Source organism: Lepidothrix coronata, unplaced genomic scaffold (assembly GCF_001604755.1).
Source record: "Lepidothrix coronata isolate B3197 unplaced genomic scaffold, Lepidothrix_coronata-1.0 Scaffold33, whole genome shotgun sequence".
NCBI classification, from domain to species: Eukaryota; Metazoa; Chordata; class Aves; order Passeriformes; family Pipridae; genus Lepidothrix; species Lepidothrix coronata.
The window spans coordinates 77,664-95,434 of NW_016690213.1; the positions used below are offsets into that span (position 1 = coordinate 77,664).

Sequence of the window (17,771 nt, forward strand, 5' to 3'; positions counted from 1 at the left end):
CAGGGGTTAAAGCTGTAACCTGGCCTGCATGTTTTAGTAGAAGCCATTCTCCTAAGCCATGTTGAACAAGGTGAATGTTTGTTTCAATTCCTTTTCTGTGAGTCTTGAGTAACACATCCCTGCCTCATCAGATTGTTGTGAGGATGTATTTATGTGTCTTTGATGGCTTCTGATGTTACAGCAATGCAAGGTATAACAGCTATCTCATGCAATTGTGTGAAAATAATACATTATGTCTGTACCCATGAAAGTTAAAAATGGGAGATTAAACCACAGCTGCTAATTTGATAGGTTTGTTTGCACTTCAGTCAAGTAGCACATGCCCCTTCTCAAAGTCTCTAGGCTTTTCTCTGGTGTATCTAGTAGACTACCAGGGTAGTCACACACCTTACCAGTGAAAAGTTTTGTGGTTTTCTCTTCGTTTGTGTTTGTTTGTTTGTTTGTTTGTTTTGTGGGTTTTTTTTTCCATTTTGCTTGTGTTGCTTTTACCCCCTAATAAATGCCAAGTTATAGTGACTTTGGAAAATACGTTTTATGAAATATGTGATAATTATTTTTCGAGTGTAATGATAACCACTGTAGTCAAATAGGCAGCTTTAAAAAATCTCCATAACAACGACATTCAGTAAAAAGTGAAAACAACTGATCTGTGTGGTTCCGTGCCAAAGGATACATGTGGGCAATGTACTATCTCTTTGAAATGTCATCTTCAGCTAAATGATGCATACTCTGCTGGCAATGCCTTCCCTTGCTTCTCTTAAGTAGCAAGGAAATGGGATCTAGTTTTTCATTTGCAGTACTATTTGTTAAGAGAAACGGACTTTTAAATGCCAGTATGTAGTGTTCCTCCATTTCTTTCTCCAGAATGTTCATATAAAACCAGGAAGGCTTGGTAGCAAGTAATTTCCTTTTTATTTCATTCCTCTCAGCACATGGAAAGCTGGTTGTGTCAGTGCAAATGCTTTCTTTTAGTTTAGCTTGAACCTGCTCTTAACTAAACTTTTTGCTTTGTTTTGTTTTAAAAGAACTGGATCTCACTTTGTTATTATTTCTGTATCTCTAGTTCTTCTGTCTAGTTGGTGTTTTGGCTCAACAATTGCATATGTCCCTGACAAATTCTAGGAGCATTAGTTAGAAACAATATCTAGAATATGTGTTCTCTTGCTCCCACTCAGTGTTATCCTGGTCTCTGACAGCTGTGTTCCTGCAGTTACTCATTCCACCTGAAAGTGTGAAATGCAGAATTGCTTTGGAGCTGGAAGTGAGCAAAATGCCAGGGATTGCCTCAGAGGAGGCTTCTCTGAAATGGCTGAGGTGCTTCTTGCTTTTCACATGCATATTTTAGGTTTGATTTTTTCAGAGGTGCTGAGTGCCTGCATTTCCTGCTGACTGATGACATCCTTTCTTCTTTCAAAATCGCACCTCTTTTCAATGCCTCTGTTCCTTAGCTTTTTTAACTGGTTTTCAAAGCTGGCCCGAGGGCACCAAAACTTGAAGATTATGTTATAGACCCCTGTGGTGGGGGTAATAGTGGGAGAGTTAGCACCTCTGGATGTGTTCCCTATAGAGTTACTGTTTGTACTGAGTTTCTCAAAGAACAGCTTTGTAATTAAATCTGTGCTTTAAATTCAGCGCCAAAATAGTATTTTGAAAGGTGTGTTGTATAAGGTGTTCATTTGGGAGATGTAGTAAGTGCCTGGCAATCCTGTGTGTGGAGGTGTTTATTTTATGGTTTTAAATGTGACTCTAAAGCTTTTTCTCTTTCCCATTGAACTTTGGGAACACCTTATTTCACACTTAAGTCTACTTATTTGTACGTATTTTGCAGGAATCCCTTGAAGCTCGCCCCGGGAATGGACAGCTATCTCCATTTTTGGAGGAGAGTGGTACCAATTGAAGAAGCCCTTGAGGCAAGTCGACAAGTGTGCTGATAACTCTCAGAAGAGTACAGGGAAGGGGTGACGTTCCAGGCCAACAGCCATGCCTTTCGGGCTGAAACTGCGACGACGGACCAGATGCTACAACGTCTTGAGCAAGAACTGCTTTGTGACAAGGATCCGTCTGCTGGACAGCAATGTGATCGAGTGCACCCTCTCCGTGGAGAGCACTGGGCAGGAGTGCTTGGAAGCTGTTGCTCAGAGGCTGGAATTACGTGAGGTAAGAGTAACCCAGGAAAGACCATCTGTCACTGTATAATTTGACACATTTTTAGCTCAGGCAGTCTGTTCATTTGAATTGTGTTACTCTCAGAGCTGGCCAGATATGATCAGCAGCTGGAGCTTGGACAAACATAGTCTGATTGCATGAAAACTGAAGGCAGAACGGCACTCGAGGTTTTGGGCTGTTGCTCATCCATCATAGCTTTGAGAGCTCTTTGTAATACGAACATGAGGTTTCTTTTCTTAGAAAGCCATGGGTGTTAGTTTCTGAACTGGGATGCCAAGGGACAAGTTACATTAACCTTTTCTGAATGTAAGCCTGGTTTCACCAGCACTTATGGCTGAATTATGCCATTGGGAAGGAGACTCCCCTGGCTTTAAATATCCACCTTCATATAAATATACTCTTGTTACTATAAAACTGAAATAGGCAACAGTTATGTGCAACTGGTAACAGTTTGAGGATGGTGGTTTTTTCTTCCCTTTTGTTTAACTGAAATATTTTACATCTGAAACTCTGAAAGGCTTCTTTTACATTCCCAGTGCTTCTGGAAAGGCTGAAGAAACCAGTCTTACCTTAATAAAGATTGAAATCCTTATTTATGTACTTCTTGCTGTAGAGTTTAGTGTTCATTTTAAATGTTGAATGCTTTTTAGAAGTAGCTTTCCAGCGTGCGTGGGACAAATGAACTGACTGACTTTTACCTTCTGTGGATTCCTTGCATGTATCCTACATGCTTCTTGACTTTTTCAAATCACAGGTTGAAAACCACTGCCTGGAATTTGCTGCATTGTCATCTGACTGTCCTGGCTGCTCACTTTCTGTTAGCACAACTGGTGGTGGTGTTTTACAGCCCCTTGCAGTGTCTTATGCAGTTGGTCCATAGACCTTTGTAGTAGTGGCAACTAGAAAGTAGCATGCAAATAATTATCGCAGATGAAAACTAAACAAAAATTCTTTTCGTACATTCATAATGATAAAGAATGAGAGAAGAATCTCACTCTGTTATGTGCAGAATAGACAGGAGAATGTGCAGGCAGGAGCAGGGCAGAGAGAATATTGTGCAGTGATTTTTCATACTTAGTTGAAAACTAAGTGTGGTGGTTTGGACCTTGGTTTTTCCCCCAGAGGCTGAGAAGTGGTAGACCCCAAGGGGTCGTAACCCCTGGAAGTTTTGAAGTTCTGTCCAATGGGCGCTCCTGCAAAAATGTGAACATATCACAAGCACCAGAAGAGATGAGTTGTAGTTTGGTTGTTGTTAGAAGTGGTGGCCATGTTGTAGAGCCACGAGGTAGGGGCTCGGAGCCCCTCGGGGCCTCTGGGGCCTCCCAGCCCCTGGCTGGGGGAAGACTGCAGAGACTTGGAACAGTCTTGGACTGGGCTAAGTGTCTGTAGTTATGCCGGGAGATGTTTTCTCCATGGGCGCAGAGCAGCAGCCGGCACTGACCAGAGAAACGGTGGCAGAGAGCCAGAAGAGATAAGACGAAGCAACAAAGACATGCAGCACCACAGAAAAGAACACCTGGAAGGAGAGAGAGAGAGCCGACAGCAAAGCTACAGAGTCTTGCGGGTAAGAACTGATACCAGACCCCAAAACTCCCTTGAGACCCCTCTGAGAAAAAGAGGGAGATGGACTCCTATTTTGGAGAGTAGTTTTGGACATGCAGCACCAGAGAGAGAGAGGAGCTAAGAAGCTCAAAGATGTCCTGGAGCTGGACCGGGACGACCAGATGGAATGCGGGGGAAGTTGACCTTGGCCCCCCCCGTTGCTGCTGACAAGCCTGGCAGCCTGAGACAGAGCACAGGAGCTCTGGTAGAACTCTTGAGGCAAAGGCTTGCAACTGAATGCTGCCCAAGATGTTCTGACTCAGGGGTGAACCCCTGAGGAAGGGACTTTCACGAAGATGCCCCTGCATTTCGTGATATACCTGTGGTGACGCGAGTCTTGTCCCTGCTGGCAGTCCACGGGTGAGGCCTTCGCTTGGACCGAAGGAGGGCCAAGGGGCTTGGAGACCCCCTTGTGTATGTTGAAAAGAAATCCAGCTATCAACTGCTGCATGGAAGACAGATGAGGAGGACCTGCTGCCTTAGAAGATGCTGCTTAGAGACTGGAAGGGATCTGTCCTTCTTTCCCTCCTGGACTTTTATTTGGAGGGGAGAAGAGATTTGATCCATTGTAAATACTATATGTCATAGTAGAGATAGGTGTGATCGTGTGTATAATGTGTTATAATATTTATTTGTACAGTCATTGTAATATATTCCCTTTCCCCCACTTTGAGTCTGGCGTGTTTTGTCTGGAAAACCCATCTCACATTAGGTTGGGATGGGGGGGGGGGGCTAGGACTAGAGAATTAGATTTTGGGGCTATCTCAAACCATGACACTAAGCTTGGTTTTTTAATATGGATTTTAGTAGAATCATCTCCCCCCTATACTTCTACAGATGAAGATTTGTCAGTAATTTGGTTTTTTCCCTTCTTTTTTCTTTCTGTTGGCAATGCTTTAGGGTGTCCTTAGAGAGAAGTTGTGTCCTTCCCTTTCCTTCCAATGCAGAAAGCAGTGAAATGAATGAAGTGATTCTCTTCATATTCCTTGTGGGCTTATCTAGTTGGTGTAGCAGGAGTCTGAGACCTAATGATTCTCTCTGGAGGTCCACCTGCATTTGCAAACAATAACTCTGTCAGTGGGTTAGTGTTCTTTTCTACAAAGCATTTTGTGATTTCAGAGTGGTTTTTTCCACTTTGTTCCAAAGCCTGAAGTTTCAAAATTTTCCAGAGAAAAGAGACTGGACAGTAGAGTAGCAAAGGAAGCTGTTTTGGTCAGTGTTCAGTTTCAAGGGGGTTTTCTATTGCTTTGGGTTTTTTTCATTTTCAAAATTATTTCTGTCATGCAAAAAGAAATATGTCAGCACAAAAAGTTTGTGTTTCAAGATAAAAAAATATTTTAACAACACAGAAGAGAATGCTTTGATGTTGTTGGAACGCTTTCCCCTTCTTTCATCACCTTCCCTGCTTTTTTTTTCTAAACAAAGTTTTGGCAACATTGAACTAGTTTTGTAAAGTTCAGATTTCAACAATACAGCACTTTTTGACAGAAGTGGTTTTTTTTCTTTTTTTTTTTTTTTTGGTTTGTTTGTTTGGTTTTTTTTTTAGGAGAGAATTATTGACTTCTTTCAACTCTGAGAGGGTCTCCCTGTATCTTCTTCTGCTCCTTGCATGAGGAATAGTTGGAGCTAGCAACCTTGGAGGTGCTGGATGCTGTCCTTTCTCTGACCCAAAATTCAATTCTTCTTCTACACCTCTGGTCTTTCTGCCATGGTTTGTAAGGAAACAAGGCTGATGAAGTAATTTGGTGACTGTCTCCTTCCTTCCCTAGGCTTACCATGAACTTGCTGTCCAGTCAAATTCTACAGAAGGTTCAAAAATACTGTGACAAACTTCAAATTTCTACAAGATTTGTGCAACTGCATAGCTAAGTAGAGAAATCCATTAAGTGTACTGAGGCAAAAATTCTTGCAAGCATCCATATTGGAGAAAAACTTTTTAAATTCCCTAAGTGCAGCAAAAATTTCACCTGGAATATGCCTTTTTGTAGAAATCAGCAAACTGTAATGTAAAATTAAGGATAAGCTTCATTACATCCCATGCTAACGAAATAATACTAAAATACCATTTATCTCTTCCATGCAGTCTCAGTTAATACTTCGGTTTGGTCTTACGTTTAAATAAATCGCAGGTATACCACAACTTCTACCTTCGTGTTAGGAATACATCCTTGTCTCACTCAAGCCAATTTCTTAGAAATAAATAAAAAAATTGTCCAAACCCTTCCTGCTAAAAGGCAAAACTGTTTGAGATATGCATTGTTGTGAAGGACTGTCGATCATACCACACATGACTGAAAAACAGTATCTAATGGATTATGCATATTTCTATTTGATCTCTGGGGAATGCAACTCCCTGCCTGACTGAGTCAGGGTTCAGGAATAGGTCAGTAGAAAGTGGAGCCATGTAACTACTGTAAAATCTGGTTTTATCCTTTTCAGCAAGGCTCTTGACAAAGCATCAGGTCTTCTAGTTGGACAGTTACCACTTCCAATAAAATGAGCTCTTGTGCCAACATTATGTAAAAAGTAAAGATGAGAAGAGGGGAGGAAGGGAAAGGATGGAAAGACAAGGTCAGAAATGTCATTTTATAATCTTGTATGTATGTGCACAGATTAGAAAAGGGATTTTTTTTCCAATATAATCTCATTTTTCCTTTCAAGTGAGACTAGGTGAACCTGCTTGAAATAGCAGGGTAATCTGTACAAATCTGTTATGAGTCTTCATGTCTCCTTCATTTTGTTATCCTTAAAATGTTTAAAGAGGGTATGTTCTGATGTATTGTAAATGAGGGAGAGGGCAAGAAGGTCCTTTCTAATGAACATTATTTTTTTGAGCTAAATTTCACAGTGTTGTCTCCAGCACTATGATCCAAAGCAGGAGGATGATGAGCTCAGCATTGCAGGCAGATGCTGACCACTGTGCAGGGGTGCCCTTTTGCTGGGATTCTGACCTTTATTTTCTTGTGCCCTAGAAGGTGCCCTTTTCTTGTAGGGCATGACTGAAAACCTGGGTTTGGCATCCAGGTTGCCTCAAAGTTTGACTTGGTTTGACTTGTTTTGCCAGCAAAGCTGGGATGGGGCTCAGGTGAGGCAGTGCTTGGACAAAAGGCCTTCTATGAATAATTGACTGCTGTAAATGGTACCTTCCCCTCTGTGCAAGTGCCCTGGGATAGCAGGGCTTAATGCTTTTTGCCCGGAGGAGATGGAACTCTGTCTCTTTCTCTAGGATAAATATTTAGCTGGCCACTTAACCAGATGCTTTAATAAGCACCAGGCAGTCTTGATGAATTTTTTTGAATGACATTTGCTGGTTTAGTCATTGTCTATCATCTCTGGTTGTTGACAATTCTACTCGTTTTACCCAGTATAAAGGCAGGGGTAGTTCTTAGACTTGGGAATATAGCTGAGTCCAAGTTCAAAATGAATATGTTGTCTCTTGACTGGCAGCTACAATATAATTTATTTTAAGACTTCTCAGCACAGTCTTTTGTGTATCCAGTTTTCTGACTCGCTGTATTTCCAGGATTACCTTTTCACATAGTGTCATTGGGGTTTAGAAGTGCTCTGGTTCTTGTCTGCTGCTTTAAAAGAGGACCACAGTTCCTAGAGGAGTGTAAACCAGCTTCCCTGTACTACATATGAGGTAATATGTGGTAGGTGAGACAAATTTTAAAACCTTGAGAGCAGTCTGTGTTACTTCAGAGCCTGCCAGCTGTAGGTATATATATTTATTCCATGAAAAGTGGAGTGAAGTCAGTGATTCCCTTTTTTACAGATGGACAAACAGACTAGCTTTTGGAATCAACCTAGTTTTAAATCAGCCACCTATAGATTGAAGATCCCATTTTTATATCCCCTCCACTAATTTGTAAAGTGTCTGTACAACAAAAATGCTTTGTGGACTGAAGAGCATGGCAACAGATGACTCACACTCTGTGAGGCCTTCTGGACAGCCATATGCCTGGCCCTAGCATATTGAACTTGATGGTCCAGCTGTTTCCAGTCCCACAATCCTCCATTTCTGTTTGGGGATTATTAATGTTCCTATCAGGCATTCAAAGTAGTGGCTGCAAAAGTCCTTCTCCACTGTGTGTTCTTAAAAAATACTAATGTTTTCAAGAAGTAAAGTTCCTGTGACAGGGAGCTGTTGTTCAGATAACTGTGTGGGTTGTCTCTCCAAAGTGGATGCATTTGTGACTTTAGCTGTGCTCTGCATTCAGTTCCTGTGCTTAATCTGCAATTGCTTGTTCTTCTTCAGGCTGCTTTCCAGGAAAACAGTTGTCTTTTAATTGTGCAAAATACATGCTGCCATGTTTGGTCCATGATATCTGCTGTAGTCCAGAAGCTTCAACACTGCATTTCATTTACTTCTTGTTCCTTGGAATTGATTCAGGATTCTGGATTTGGTACTTGAAGAGCCTTTTTACTGTAGCAAATGTAAACTTCTGTTGTCCCCCAGCCCCCACTCAAAGGGGAGGGACTGTACTCATTCGGTCTGTTTAATTGCAATGCCCTTGAATAACTCTTAGACTTCAGAGTCCAAACCTTCTTAGTTGCTAGATCTTTTACAAGTACTTGGCACTGCAAATTTGGGTCCTAGGCGATGTGGATGTTTACTTTTTAAAGTAATATGGAAGCTCTGTTTTCCCAGCTCTGCACTGTTTCTTGCTGAGAGTGAGCTGCCCTACAGTGATTTTTGAGTATTTCTGTGTTAAAGGGTTTCCCTTATGAGATGGTAAAATCACTGCTTTTTTCTGTCTTCACATTAATCTCTTTTGTTTGATGCCTCCACTGTTCCTCCCACTTTCATTTTAATGTAATTACTATCATGGTGATCTTGTCAGAAAAAACTTTTTATCCACTGATGATTACAAAGGGAGAGTAGACATGTATGAGTGAACTGGTTAGTTTTGTTTTAAGTTAATCCTATGAAAGATGCTGACTTCTTGATTTATTTGTGCCCTGGTAGATAGATTGATTTATTGAAGATACCTTTAATTTCTAGAAGGAAATACTACAAAGAAACAAGCTTGCTTCATTGTACCAGACTGAGCAGTGCTCAAGCTGTTTGTCAGGCTTAATTGAGGAATCAAGTTGAATTAGTTATCACCTTAGTTAAATGCTAGTCTGGATGTTCTCCAAAGTGAAAAATACGTATGTAATGAGACCCTAAAGTAAATACACCTGTGTTGCCATTCAGAGATTTGCATGATTGTCTCCTGTGTGCCTTCAGCTATAAAGTGGTTGAAGCAGGGTTTCCCCTGCTGTTTTGTTGTCACTTGTAAGCATTTAAAATTTTTGGTATTGCATTAGTTGTCCTTATGCTGTGTGCTAAGTCATGGTACATGTGATGGTTTTTATAGAAGCTTCCTTAGCAAAGTGAAACAGGTTGTTGATGGTGGATTTTGCAAAGTCTTAACATCTGCAATTTGCCTGCTACTTTTGAAGACTTTATTTACAACTGTGAACACTTGGGAAGTCCAGTCAGTGAAATATTTATAGTTGATTTATATAGGCCAAATGTTTTGAATGTATTAAAAATAATTTCAAATGAAAACTCTATGAAACAGCAAATAAGGAATCTTTGTCTCAAGTATCTTTATTTAAAATGTGGTGCTGTGTTTAAAGGATTGTGACTGCCTCTGGTAGGATTGTTGTCCAGGTAAATTAAGCTATAACAATAAAATGTTCTATTTGTTTTAGGATTAATCTGATCTAATGGAAACTACTTGAAAGTTTTCATTGAACAGGGAGTCAGTTGGATTAAACACCAAGAAAAAAGTTTATTGAAATAAAATGAGAAATATACAGAAATAGTAATGATCCCACTTTCAGACCCTAAATCCGCTTGGTGTCCCCAAAAGTCCCTCTCACAGTTTGCTTCATTGGTTCCGGTGGTAGCATGAAGTGATGTTTTATATTGAAGATGCTGCCAGAAATCTCCAGATGATCTCAGATGAAAAACTGAAGAAAAAGGTGTGGATGCAAACTTTACAGTTAGGTTTACAGACGTATTTCCAAGCATGGAAAATATGCATGATGGATTAATTTCTTTGCTAAATATGAACAAATTTTTTCACCTTTTCTTCAGATCTGTAGTCATAGTACTTGATTTTTTAAGGGCTTTTCAATAAAATCCCTTGTGATGGATTGGCTATTCCTTCTGCTGCTTATTACCAATTTATAGTATTTGAAGCTCTAGTTCCAGTGAACACTGTTCCAGTGAACCTTCAACTGTGCAATAGGTAGTTACGCTTTACCAGCAGCAGTCCCATGGAGCTTATAGAGTAGGTACTATAGCCATTGAGATTTACACTGGATAGGAAACAGGTGAGGTTTTTCTGGTATTTCTGTAGAGCCTAGAGCAAACAACTTGTGTGATATGCACATTTTAAGCGTATATTTCTCCATCATAAAATCTTGTGAGTGTATTAAAAAAAAAAAGGAGCAAACGTTCTTCATTGGGTAAATGGTTCTGGTATTGGTAGATATATTTTGACTTATGCATGTGGGTTTGCATTCTTTTCTTTTTATAGTTGGAAGAGTCCTTGTCCTTTGTGTGCAGTGGGCCTCATCCAAAGTCACGTGAAGCCTTTGTGCTTTAATTCAGACGTAGTGTTTGCTGTCTGTTTGCAAGGCACTGGTGTCTTTTAAGAAAACAAAGACTCAGACAATTTCTGTAAATCATTTATGTCACCTGTGCCTTAATGTCAGGTAGAGCTCTTCAATGTGCGTTGGAAGAGACTGTCTTCTAAATTGTCCTACAAAAAAGGGCAGTAAGAAAGAAATTATTCTGGTTTTGCATATGGAAAAAGGTATACAATGCCATCTGTTCTTATTTGCATTTGTGTCATTGTGTGTGTGCATGTGATCTAGCCGGAAAAGGTAAACTGACACTATTTTGTTTGTTTATCTAGACTCACTACTTTGGCCTTTGGTTTCTCAGCAAGAACCAGCAAGATCGCTGGGTTGAACTGGAAAAGCCTCTGAAGAAGCAGCTGGACAAATTTGCCAATGAGCCCTTGCTTTTCTTTGGGGTAATGTTCTATGTGCCCAGTGTTTCCCGGCTGCAGCAGGAGGTAACAAGGTATGTGGTTTCCCTCAGTTCACACTATCATGATAGAGCTGGGAGGGAATGGACAGTTGCTTTGTTTCTGGCATTCAGTATTTGCTCAGGTATCATCCCGTTATTTCCTCTCCTGCTGATTGTTCAACTGGGGAAAATAATGAGAGAAATCACCACTTAATTATGCCTGCTTGAGGGGAAAAAAAAGCACTGTATCGGTGAATGATTATGCATGACCAACTGCAGGAAAAAAAAAGGGGAGTAATAGTTATGTTTAAAATGTTTAAAAACCTGTCATAAATTTTAAGGTTGACCATACTTTTTTTTTTTCCGTAACCCTCTACTGATGAAAAGGAAGCCATAGGCAAAGGACCTCTATAGGTCCTATAGAGTTTTAGTTTAGTATTCTTAAGTCTACCTGTGTTTGCTGAAAGTGAACTTTAGCATCTTTTTGTGGGTTTTGCCCATTCCACTCCTCATTTTCCCCCTTATGCTTCACAAAAAGATTAAAACTGGTGGAGGGTATTAGTCTTTAATTATGATCAGGGCGTATTTTTGCAAACAACTTCAGTGGGAATTACTGTTTTATTGAAAGCCCTGTGCTGCAGTTGTAACAATACAACTGTTTTGAGGGGCTATTTTTGTAAACCACATCACTGTGTGGTTTTTGCACATCTGTACTATATTTAAATTAATTCAAAGAAAAAAAAAAGAGAGCAAGGGAACAAAAGCCCACCTCACCCCAAAAGGGTGGGCTTGTTTTCTTTTAACCAAAATTATTTCATTTATCTGGTCTAGAGGAAAGTTGCATCTGCAAAACTAGAGGTAGAACCTGGAATAAGTGGATGAAGGCTACAGGGTGGCAGAAGCCTCCCCACTGAAAAAAATGTTCTGTTGGTGCAAACCTGAAATTCACCACGTGGTCATAAGGTCTAAAAAAAGATGTATAAATAGTGGAGGAAGAGTGGCTTTAATTCTAGAAGGTGTGCAAGAAGTTTTATATCACGGATTGTGTATTTTAAGGGATTTTTACTTGACACTGAACTGGAAAATTGACTTTGGTAAAATTTGTTTCTTAAAATGGCAGCTGTCAAGCCATCCCTTGACTAATGTATATGCTGATTTGTTGCCAAACAGTGGGATAAAAGCATCATAAAGCTTAAATTTCTCTGATAATAGACCAAACATTAATGCTTGTCTGTATCTGTATCTTCTTGTTGTGTACGCATTGGGAGAGAGAAGCCTCATATTCTTTTCCTTCAGAATTATTTAATGTGCAGACAGAATGCCTGAAATGTTCTGTTGCTCATATTGTTAGCCCAATCCTAGCCTAGTTGTGTGTAAGGAAGCATTGTAGCTACTTGGATGCTATTATCTCTTCAAGCTGCAGCCTGCAGTGCTGATTGCTCATTCATAGCTCACCTGCAGGGGTATATTTGCTCATTCTGCCCGGGTTGGTAATAACAAAACATTTCAGTGACAATTGAACTTCGCAGTGCTCTCAACTGGAGTGGCTGCTGAATTGTTTTTCTTTCTGAAGTGATTGATAACATAAGCTGCAGAGTCTTATAAGTGGCTCTTAAGTTTCTTTAAATGTCTGTAGCAAAGCCCGCAGTTTACTAGTGGATTTCAGATACAGAACAGCCTGTTAAGGTCTGTTTGTTTATTCCGTGAAGTGGAATGGCTGCACTGTAGATGGTGTGATGGCAGCGAACCTTCAGCTGTGCAATAGGTAGATTCGTATTTGAAGCAACGAAAGGTGAGGACACAGAGGACTCTTCTGAAACAAATGGCAGAGGAAGGCTTAGCCTACAGCATGATGAGGTGGACAGATGGATGGGGGCTCGTAGGGCTTTTTTTGGCGTTGTTTGCTCTTGGTAAACTGATTAAACGTTTGTTTTTAATTTGATACTGGCTGCTTTTAGGATTAGGTTTGATCATGATATGATTACATGTAATGTTGAGGTAGGCACTGGACTCACCCACTCAGTGCCTATGTATTTGACTTATGTTTAGGTACAAACGACAAATCTGTCTTAAATGCAAAACTTGTGATGAGACACTTCATCTCCTTCTGGGAAGCAAAACAAACTCAACCCCAAAACAAAACCGTCACCAAAGGCTGAAGCTGCAAAGCTGGTGACAGTACTGCTACTAGTGAACCTTTGTAACCTCTAGTGGAAACATCTCCAGCCCTGAGCTTGCCTGGCCATGTTTGGAGCTTGAAGTGAAACCAAATCTCTCAGCCAAAGCTTTTAGTTAATTGTAGACTCCAGAATTTCTGGGGTTGATTAATATTCCTTGAACATGATGAAAAGTCTTTTGAGAATGATTATGCGTTATGTCAGTGTTCATGGAAACATTCAAAAACCTGGGACTTGGTTTCCTGAGCTGGTTTACTCTGCCTCTGATCTAGATTGAGACTGACAGCTGGTTTTGATGGATTTGTTGCTGAATTGAATATTCCTTCCTGTTTCCAGTGACTGCAACCTCCTGATTGCTTATGTACTGTCATCGCAAAAAGGGAAAATGATCTGAGGCTTTTGGGTTTTGATGATTGAGAGAAGTGTTACTTAGGGTATCAGTCAGTGGCTCTGAGGTAGTGTTCCTTAATCATTTCTATTTGAAAGACCATCTGCCTCTTCAAGACAATTTCTGGACCATTTTATGTTCTGCTACTGTTTGGTGATTAGGACCAACAGGAAGAATCCCAGTAAAAATAAGACAATATTTAGAGAAGCATAACTCCTTTACATTTTATCATTACCACTGGAAGTATAAAATGCTAATTATACCTGCAGGCCACTGGACTTTAGCTGCCTGCAGGTGATGGTAGTGGTCAGGAGCTCCTCATGGTTTTGCTGGTAACTTCCTATATTGCACAAGCGAAGTCTGGATGCAGAAATAAGAGTGAGTAACACTGCTCCAAGCATTATGTCCCCCAGTGCGGAACAGACTCTATGGAAACCTGTCTGCACGTGACATGCTGGGAGAGGAGTGGAATAGTAATGTAGAAAGAAGTCAGTGCTGTCCCTCACAGGAGTGGGAGTCTCTGTTGACTTGCTGAAGCAAAACATGAGTAGCTGTTATGGAATGGCTGAGATTAGAAGGTGCCTCTGGAGATTGTCTGCTCAGAGGAAGGTCAGCTAGAGGAGATTGTACTAGGACTCTGTCCCATTGGATATTGAATATATTCATGGAGGGCCAGACTCCACACCCTCTCCAGAAAATCTGTTCCATTGTTCAGTCACCCTTGCAATAAAGGAGGGGGTTTATGCTTAGAAAGTATTTCTTGTATTTCAGTTTGTGCCCAAATGACCTCATAATTTCAAATTGTGGATGGGTACTGAGTGACTGAGTAAGTGAATGGGTTGCCTGGGCTGGCCATGTAACTGGTTATTGAGGACCTGTAGAGCAGTAGGCACCTGTCCTATAAACACAAGTACTGCCGTGTCTTAACGTGAGGTGCCTGTAGTTAATTTGTAATAGGTATTTTTAATAATATAAGAAAGAAGGGCCTGTAGGATCCTTGGGAAAGAAAATGAAAAGACTATCAGAGCAGTTTATTCAGCTCTTAAGCTCTTTGAAGCCAGTCTCTGAGGCCTGCAAGAAAAAAAAAGAGGCAAAGAGTACTCTGGGGGACATGTTACTGATTTTAGTAGATCAGATCTGACTCTAGCTTACAGTTCTTCCCTTCTTTTTTTGTAAAACTGACACTTGCTTAAAGATGCAAACATTAGCTATGTGGGTGTTTTTTCCTGTTTGGGCAAAGTGAATCATTGGGACAGGGTAAGAAGCACCAGCAGGACATTGTCAGTCTTGTTCTGTTCGTGGTTCTGAGTAGGAATGGCAAGGCTTCTCAGGGGAGCCGTGTTTCTTGACCTGTCCTGGGGAAACTTACAGAAAGCTGACACCAGTTATACAGTACCTGTCTTTTCTTTCTGGTAATGACCATGACATAAATAATATTTCCATGCCTTATTTTCAATGTAATAGCCTTAGGCATTAGGCCTTCTCCTAGGAAAGCAAATTCCTACCCTCTAGACCTCTTACTTCCCTATTCTTTCTACCCTGTTTCTTTTCTCTTAGTTGAGGCTCCCATCTGCATATATTCCCTGTCTCCTCCAAGATCTAAGTGATTCCAGCATCTCCTTGACTGCTGGTCATGGCATTTTACTGGCGCCCCTGGTGGTCTAGTGGTTAGGGTGCAGCACTTTCACCGCTGTGACCCGGTTTCGATTCCCAGCCCCCCCGGGCAGATGGAGCTCGTTAGCCCTGTAAGGCAATCCATCTAAGAGAAGGTCACTCTAAACAAACCTACGTCCTGAGACCCTCACTGCCACTGTCCAAGCTTGCTCGGCCCTGGCAGATGAACCTCAGGATTAAAGGGTGGGCTCAGTTCAGCGCACGCTGTGTCTCACCTAAAAAATCCACTGCACAGGCTCGAAGGGTTAATGACCTTTCCCAAATCTTCGCTCGCGAAGACTGGCCATTATAGTCCCACAGATGTTCTCCATTTCCACAGATTATTTAAAACCCCATGATAATTTCTTAAGGTGTCAGTAGGAGTTTCACTATATTGTTATTGCTATAATTTGAAAATTTCTAGAACAATTTGTGATAAACGAAATTAAAACCCAAAACAACCAAAAACCAAAAAACCCCCCTCTTCAGACTCAATGGCAGCTACATCAGGAGTAATTTGGGTGGGAGTATGGGGATTGGCACATGAGCAAAAGGCATTTTTCATGAAAGGCTACTTAGACAGCCTCTTTTTAGTCATCCAGCTGTTCTCAGTGAGCAGCCATCGCAGGTGGAGATGCTGTGCAGGTTTTTGGCGTATTTAAAGCACCTGGGATCTGCATACTGTCTGATATAAAGCAGTCTTTGTGATGCCCTGTAGAGTAGATATTTGCATAGATTAGACATATAAATCTGCCTTTTATTTTCTGCTAACTCCTCAGAGAGGAGGCATCCTTTCAACCATTTATTTTTTAAAAAAGCCTTTGTACAGTGTCTAAAGTAAACAAGCTTGCTTTCACTGTGCTCTTGTTCCAAAAACAGAGAACCCACACACTCTTGTGGCTTTCTGAAAATGTGGGTGCGATGCTGCTTTCTGCACAACTATCAGACAATCCATGGCCTTTTTTTTTCCCCTCTACTCCTTTACCACAGTTCTAAGGGAAAACTGAAGTCACATTTTGCTCTCCACAGTACCTGTGTCTTAGCACGTTATACTGCTGTGCCTCCTGTGAAGGAATGAAGGTGTGCTTTCATTTGTTTTTCTTTTTTCTTTCCTGGAAGAAGTTTTCGGTATCTTACTATGTGCTTTTGCGGTTAGTAATGTCCAATGGTGTTTGTGCTATTGCAGACTGGACATAATCCTGTGGAATCAGAGCAGCTCCTAGTGTGGGTGGCCACCCTGGGGCTGGGTCCCCGTGGTGCTGTGCAGGGTAGGTCTGGTATGCACAGTTCTGTAGGGAGGGACATACTCCAGCATCTGCACTGTGCTGCATTGGGCTTTTGCCCCGAGTTCAGCTGTCAGCTCTGCATTTTCCCAGAAGAACGTGCTGTACAGCTTTCCTGTGAAAGGAAGCAGTGTTTGGAATGGGATGGCTGCACCTGCAAAGTGTGGGAATGAATGTGTTTGCAGGTGGAAAATTAGAGCATGTGGCTCCCAAGCCTCTTTTCTGGAGGATCTGTGAAAAGTCAGCCTCAAGCTTATCCTTCTGTAACTAAGTGAGCATTTATTTTCTCAGATATTTTATTTCCATACCCTTTTCTTCACCATTTCTTGTAACTATTGTTTTTCTGTCTGTCTTTTAAGGAAATATTTCTCCTTTACAATTCCCTGCCTTTTGCTTTCTTTATTTTTCTGCAAGTGTTAAGTGAAAACATTCTTCTAAATTGTACAGAGCTACAGACTCTTAGGACTGTATGAATTTTTAAATCATATGAGGATAATGTAGAGGGGAAAAAATTAGTGTTTGACTGCTTCATATTTATATGGAAAAATGTTTTGGCAAATCTATTTTAACAAATCCTGGATTTTTGCTTCCCCTCAAAAACGTCCTTGTTAAATGTCTCACCTACTTGAGCTTATCTTTGCTTTTAGTCTGCTGTGCTTTCCTTTTTTTTTTTTCTTGGAACAAGCTAAAGTTTCACATCCTGCAGTACTGCTAGCTTTTAATAAAAGTACAATCAGCTGCAGTTTTCTACCAGTCACTGCTGTCTTTTCTACTAGTCACTGCACCTTACACTGTGGTTTAATTGCTATGTTAAGGCTGAATATGATATATCTATCCTCCTGTGACAGCCTGGTTTTGTGGCAAGCTTAGTGATGTGGAACTCTTTTGGCTGTTAAGGCTGTAAAGGTACATAAAGCTGCTTTGGTTTTTATGGTTGGTCACACCTGCAGCTTGTGGCTGTCTGAGAAGTCTCTATTTGTACCTTTGAGTTCATGGTGGTTGATTTGGCTTCATTATCCAAAATAATTATTTTGTATATCACAGTGCATTGGAAAAAACAGCACAGTGCGTACCATCAGATTTGTTCCAGACATCCTTGACTGTGCTTGCCTGGAGTGAAGGACTCTGACTGGTTGTGTGGCTGTCTTGTTACTACACAACTGATAGACCCATAGGATTTTTTTTTTTTTATGCCAGTGGTTCTCAAAAAGAACTCTACGGCTCAAATTTTATAAATCAACGTGAGGCAAAGAAATTTCTGCTGGAACAGAATTCTCTTTTAGTTATAGATGGCAGTTGCCAGCTGGCCTAACAGCTTATTTGTGGTCTCAGTGCTGATCATCTCATGACTGGAACTGCACCATATCTCCCAAGGCTGGGAGGAAGGCAAGCTATGGGATTCATTGCTAAGTGGAGGCAGCTGTGAACCCTCAGGGAGTCCTGAGTCCCCAGGGATTCCAGCTCCCTTC

General features: G+C 40.9%; 1 protein-coding gene across 1 annotated transcript in view; it reads left to right on the forward strand.

Moving 5' to 3' along the window:
- Positions 1 to 17,771, forward strand: part of PTPN14 (protein tyrosine phosphatase, non-receptor type 14) — a 113,683-nt gene that overhangs the window by 39,835 nt on the left and 56,077 nt on the right. Inside the window, exons 2-3 of the mRNA XM_017811703.1 lie at positions 1,829 to 2,157; positions 10,686 to 10,855. Of these exons, the coding sequence (XP_017667192.1) occupies positions 1,981 to 2,157; positions 10,686 to 10,855 (347 nt within the window). The 5' untranslated portion in view covers positions 1,829 to 1,980. The remainder of the gene's footprint in view (positions 1 to 1,828; positions 2,158 to 10,685; positions 10,856 to 17,771) is intronic.